At 35.9% G+C, this 6000-nt stretch overlaps 1 protein-coding gene across 1 annotated transcript; it reads right to left on the reverse strand.

Moving 5' to 3' along the window:
* Positions 1-1902: 1902 nt before the first annotated feature.
* On the reverse strand, positions 1903-5582 carry LOC104218959 (probable serine/threonine-protein kinase At1g01540). The gene is made up of 8 exons (XM_009769587.2): positions 4968-5582; positions 4036-4349; positions 3365-3469; positions 3156-3278; positions 2891-3061; positions 2650-2779; positions 2353-2562; positions 1903-2266 (listed from the first exon to the last, which is right to left on the reverse strand). The coding sequence occupies exons 1-8, from the start codon at positions 5250-5252 to the stop codon at positions 2099-2101; spliced, it is 1506 nt and encodes a 501-aa protein (XP_009767889.1). The 5' UTR covers positions 5253-5582; the 3' UTR covers positions 1903-2098.
* Positions 5583-6000: the final 418 nt, after the last annotated feature.

Genomic DNA, 6000 nt, shown 5'->3' on the forward strand with positions numbered 1-6000 from the left:
AATCACATGAATGCACACTAACTTCCAACAACAATAAGCAATCTTGCTGCCAGCGCAGACCTGTTCCACTCATTACGCTATTCTTACTTTACCAGGCAATCAACCCCATAGGCCATATGACAAAAAATAAGAGTAAATTTTAACGCCAGAAGGAATTAAAGACAATCTTGATTTGGAATAACAAAATAGTAATAGCAGAAATCTGACATTTAGATTCCATTCAAAAATATCCCTGCGTCCCACTTTAGTTAATTCTCTCACATCAAATGCCTAATTTTATGTCCTTATATAACCAGAATACAAGAACATAAAAATGCATTTCAATGTAATAATCAGAACCGATATGATGTCTTTTTCCCCTTTAATGGAATCAGTAAGAAGAAAGAGGGAAGATCGAACTGTATTAGCAGTAACCAAAGCCATTGAACTCATTATTTACTGAGTTTCGAACCATACATTTGTGGAGATTTCTTGGTTATAATAACTGCTTGTTTGGATATTGTTACTTTAAGAGCCCGTTTGGACATAAGTTTTTTTTTTTCCTTTTTTCCAAATCTTTTTTCCTTTTTTTCAAAATCAACGTTTGTTCATACAATTTCCATTTTTTACTTGAAGATGCATTTTGAAAATTTTCACTCAAATTACTCAAACTTCAAAAACAATCCAATCTGAAATTTATATCCAATACAACTCTAAATTTCAAATACCATTTCCACTTGAAATTTTTTTTCACCATTTTTTGAAATTTTACAATTCTTATGTCCAAACGCCTACTAAATACGATATTTGTTTTGATTGTTACTTAAGTTTTATTGTACCGTATTGTTAATTTCGTCACTACATAACGAGAAAAAGTGTCACTTTGTGGAGCGATGAATTTGGTGAGGTGACATCGTTTTCTTGCTTTTTTTTTTTCTCTCTCTCATTTTGCCCTTCGTTATTATCAAATAATCATATTTTATTATTTAACCTACTTTTTATATAATAATTCGACTCTGATCCTATTTTTTCTTAGTATTGTTACAAGTTTATTCTTCATATTGTTGGTGCGTCACATCATAGAATGATGACAAACGATACAATCTATTCAAATATTGTATTCATCAAATAATACAATACAATATGATGCAATATATTATGAAACGATATGTAACAACAATCGAAACAAGCCGTTAAAGAAAAGGTCATAATAAAGCAAGATGGATAACGCTTGGACATGTCAAGAAAACACATGGACCTGGTAAATGGCAAAAGCTAATATTATCAACTAATAATGGTGAGCATCTTAGCCCAAATGCTTCCTAGTTGCCAGCTCTACACTCCAAATCACTTCAAAATGTCATTTTCTAAAACTATGGGAATTGACATGTTCATGCACTGAAAGCAAGAACAAACAAATGACCCCATTTCCTCTATCGAACGTGCCAAGACACAGATCAAAGCATTTAAAAGAATAACTAGAAGCCAATAAGGGGTTCACAATGAACTTTTGATTCAGCAAAAATTAGCTGGCAAATGGAAAAATAGGGTCCACCAGTTATAAAAAGGTACAATGAAGGAATCCTCATCCTTCTAAAATCACTAATATAGTGGCTGGCCAGTGGGCCTCTGATACACACCTGTTTGGCAATCATGCCAGATTTTCCTTTTTTGTTTCCCATCCAGTGTCCAACCCATATCGAAACCCGACAATATCCGAATTTGCGCGGTGTAGAACCACACTCAGGGGAAGCGCTCCCTACCAAAGAACCAGAGCTCGAACTCGAAACTTTTGGTTAAGGGAAGAACAACCCAATTAGCTGACCACACCCTTTGGTGGAAATCAAGCCAGATTTTCTTGTATGGACAGAGACAACTAAACAGAAAAAATACTTAAGAGGAAATTGAAATATGTGACTTCAATTGAAAAAAATTAAATAATGAATTTAACCTGATGAAAATTACAAATGCACTTGGTTATGTGAAAATTGCAAGGAAAGAAAAGAATAATATGGAAGCCATTAAACAGGTTAGTGAAAAAGAATTACATAAAGTACAGAAAAGAATTGCACAAGTATTTAAATATTTAAATACTGATCATATATATTCATTTTTAAATTTATCTCCAACTAGTTGGCAAATTATGGTTTCTACTACTATCTCCTTCACTAGTATCTGATGCTCCATCACCATATTGTTTTGTGGCCAACTTGGGACCAGTTTGGTTGTCTTGCTTGTAGTCACGGTGGGAATTAGACGATTCTCTTTCTCTCCCAATACGACGTTCCTACAGATTGTAGAAAGTGACAGATTAACAGATGAATAATCCTGATTGCTATTTGAAAGGGGAAAAAAAGGAACTTTGATACATACATCGCGAACCAGCAGGTCATCCGCCTCTAGCATGTGGATAATGTGCCCCATTTTAGGCCTCTTTTGAGCATCAGGATCAACACACCGAAGAGCAACCAAAAGAACACGTTTGAGTGCTTTCGAAGAAGGCATTTCAGGCAACTTAGGATCAACCACTTCCTCAGATTTTCGATTCCCAACCATCATTTTTAACCACTCCACCAAATTAGTCTGCCATTTATTTCCATCTTTTAGTTGTATGAAATAGCATTTACTCAGTCATTTCTCATAAATTGATAACGGACGGAAAAAACTAACCTCGCCCTGTGGTCTACTATAATCAACAGGAGTCCTCCCAGTAATTATCTCCATGATAAGTATCCCAAAGCTATAAATATCACTCTTCTCATTAAGCATACCGGTACACGCATATTCTGGCGCAACATAACTGGTCCAGAAATAATGTGTTACCTAATAGCAGATTGATGTAATAGAGGAAGCCCAATTCACAGATCAAAAAAGATCAAGAGGTACCAAAAAAGAGGAAGAATTCACTAACCCAAATGTTCCCATTACGCGAGTTGTCACATAAGACCTCTCTGCATTCAGGAGTTTAGCAAGCCCAAAGTCTGACAGCTTTGGATGCCATTGGCGATCGAGGAGTATGTTGCTGGATTTTACATCTCGATGAACAACTTTAGGTTCCAGACCCTCGTGAAGATAGCCTAAACTGTAGCACACATAGAAAAACTAGCAGTCAAGCTACGTTTTAAAACCTTGCTATGTACAAACACAAACTGTAAAAGAAGTTTCTAAGTACATACGCCTTCGCTGTTCCCAGTATTATAGTCATCCTGAAATCCCATGTCAAAGGACTGACGTCCCCAACATCACCATGAAGCCATTGCTCCAAAGTTCCGTTGTCTACATACTCATAGACTAGCATCCTAAACAGCAGAAAGATACTCTGAGTCTCTTGACTTTCAAAGAAAACTACAATCCAAAATTCAAAATATAGAATTGCAATGGTTACCTATAAGCTCCTTCAACACAGTAGCCAAGCAGCCTCACAAGATTCTTGTGTCTTACACGCCCAATAGCTTCGACCTCCACTTTAAACTCTTTCTCTGCTTGACCCCTGAAATTGTTGATCCCATTAAAAATTTTACTAAATTATTTATCCAGAGAAGTACTCCTATCATGAGCTAAAGATTGGGAAAATGTGATAAAGCAGTTGCCAAGTAAGATTAGAATCTCCATTTTTAGTTTGAAGACGCAAAATTTCTCCAAACACAAAGAAAGGAATAAAGAGAGGTTCTCCCTGTCAAATATGGTAAAAGCATCAAATGTGAGCATTGCATTATCTTTTCCTTCCTGAAGTTAACATGTTAATTCAGCTACCTAGTTGATTTTCGACTGGAAAAGATGAAAGAACACTTCTCATCTCACCCAGAGGAGGAGATTTAAAGCACAAGTTCTGAAGAGCCAAGAAAAGAATAAGTACTTTCATTCACAAGGGGAGGGAGATTGAGTCCACATGAAGAAATCATAATTGTTAACAGGATCAACTGTACAATCTAAGCGCCACTAATCACATTAAAGTTGAAGACACTACTTAGATATTTAGCAATGCCCAAATGGGAAACAAGCAAAAAAAGAAAGTCACAAAAGAGATCTTCCTATAATAAAAATGTATGGTTTTACCTGTTATTCAAAAGATTTTTAACAGCTACTCTGGTGCCATCAGCCAATATACCATGATACACAATTCCATACCCACCTTCTCCAATCACATTCTCATCGGACAAGCAATTAGTGGCAGCTTCTAGCTCTCTTAGCGTATACCATCTTCCCCATCCTAAATGTGACACTTCTGGCAATTGCCCACTATTCCCTATCGACCCCGTTTCAGCCCCACTCGTCGCCCTACTCTCACCACTTGATGCCCCAGGCATCTTGTCTGAAAAAACCACTCTGTGCTCCACCTTCCCCATGTCGATCTGTATTTCTGGCACCGCCTGATACATAAAGATAAAAAGCCAACCAAATTTCAACTTTCAACAGAACTCAACATCCCCAGTTGAAAACAATCTAAGTGATCAAAGTTTACATCTTTTTTCCAATAAAAAACAGAATTCCCGATTCGAAAAAACTCTTTAAGCTATCAAAGATAACATTATCTTCAGCATAGAGCAGAAACCATTTCTAGAAATTGTGAAGCTATCAAAGATTAAATCTTTAACTCCCAATTCAAAAAAGCTCTAAGCTGTCAAAAGATGACAATTTTCAGCAAACTCAAAATTGCCAGTTGAAAATAATCTACGTTATCAAAGCTTACATCTTTTTTAAATAAAAAGCAAAATTCCTATTTCAAAGAATCTCTAAGCTATCAAAGATAACATTATTTTCAGCATAAAGCAAAAATACCAATTCAAAAAATCTCAAATATATCCAAGATTACATTTTTTCTATATAAAGCAAAACTCCCAACTCAAAAGAGCTCTAAGCTATGAAAAGATTACATTTTTCCAATGAAAATACATATTTAACCAAATATCAATCGAAAAACCAGCTAAAAACCTCATTGAAACAGTAAATTCAAAGTAAAAATTGGGGTCATAAGGAAAAAAACACACCTGAGGGACAATGGGTCGGTGATCTGGGGCGGGGTCATGGTGAACAATCTCTTGAATTTCCTTAGAGACAACTGGGGTGAGCTCAGAATGGCGGTGGTGTAGTTTGCCTTTTTGGGTGGTAGTGTTGCGGCGGCGAGAGGCGGTGATGCAGAGTGAGAGAAGAAAGAGTATGAGAACAAATACAACTCCAACAAAGATCCCAATTACCACCCACAGTTTCAATCCAAATATCGAAGTGGTTTTCGATAATTCACTGTTCACAAACGCTGCATCGTACAGTGACATCTTAAATCTTCACTAATCGAAATCACTGCACTGCATGTGTATTCCGATAATATATAACTAACTATGTGTCTCTGTATAATGTGTTAAACTAGCAAAAGGGAAGAGTGAAAGAGTATAATTTTTTTATTGTTATGGGAAAACGGGTTTTTAGTTAATTTTGGGATGATATACGCTTGAAATGGGGGGTTTCCGGCGGGATTATGGTTCGATTCTTGATTTCCGACGAGGTTGTGTCGGAGTCTTGATATTCCGGTGGAGAAGAGAGTAATGGGGAGACAGAGGGAGGTGGGCAGAGACAAGAGAGTGCGTGTGAGAATCTCTCCCCTTTGTTCTTCCTTTTTTTTTTTTTTTTTTCTGCCAGCCTAGCAACTAGTAATATTGTCTGTTTTTCCTGTTTAATAACAAGATTGGTGATTATTATTATTAACCCCTAAGGTTTTGAAATGCTCCTATTTGAGTGTCTTTTTTTGAAAAATGTTATATTCTTCCAATTATTTTTGAAAAAAAGTATTTCATCAGTTGATGTGCAAGTACCTAACCAATTGAGCTGAGTATGTACTTTCAGAAGTATAAATTTATCATCAAACTTTTTTGTCCTGAACGAGTAATTTTGCCGCAATGATCCTTATGATCCTTTAAAAAGAAGTCAAAATTTATTGGACAATGATAAACATTTGAAGAAAAATGTCACTAATTATATTTAAAATGCTTCTGTGTTGGATTTTAAAGTTGAGAAATAATAAATATC

Source organism: Nicotiana sylvestris, chromosome 1 (genome assembly GCF_000393655.2).
Source record: "Nicotiana sylvestris chromosome 1, ASM39365v2, whole genome shotgun sequence".
Taxonomy (NCBI): Eukaryota; Viridiplantae; Streptophyta; class Magnoliopsida; order Solanales; family Solanaceae; genus Nicotiana; species Nicotiana sylvestris.

What these genes read in the sequence shown, in the direction of transcription:
- LOC104218959 (XM_009769587.2), bottom strand. Translation starts at nt 5,252, where the DNA reads ATGTCACTGTACGATGCAGCGTTTGTGAACAGTGAATTATCGAAAACC. An exon ending in ATAGTAGACCACAGGGCGAG is followed by an intron (nt 2,563 to 2,649) that starts GTTAGTTTTTTC and finishes AATAAATGGCAG; the next exon opens with ACTAATTTGGTGGAGTGGTT. An exon ending in ATGACCTGCTGGTTCGCGAT is followed by an intron (nt 2,267 to 2,352) that starts GTATGTATCAAA and finishes TACAATCTGTAG; the next exon opens with GAACGTCGTATTGGGAGAGA.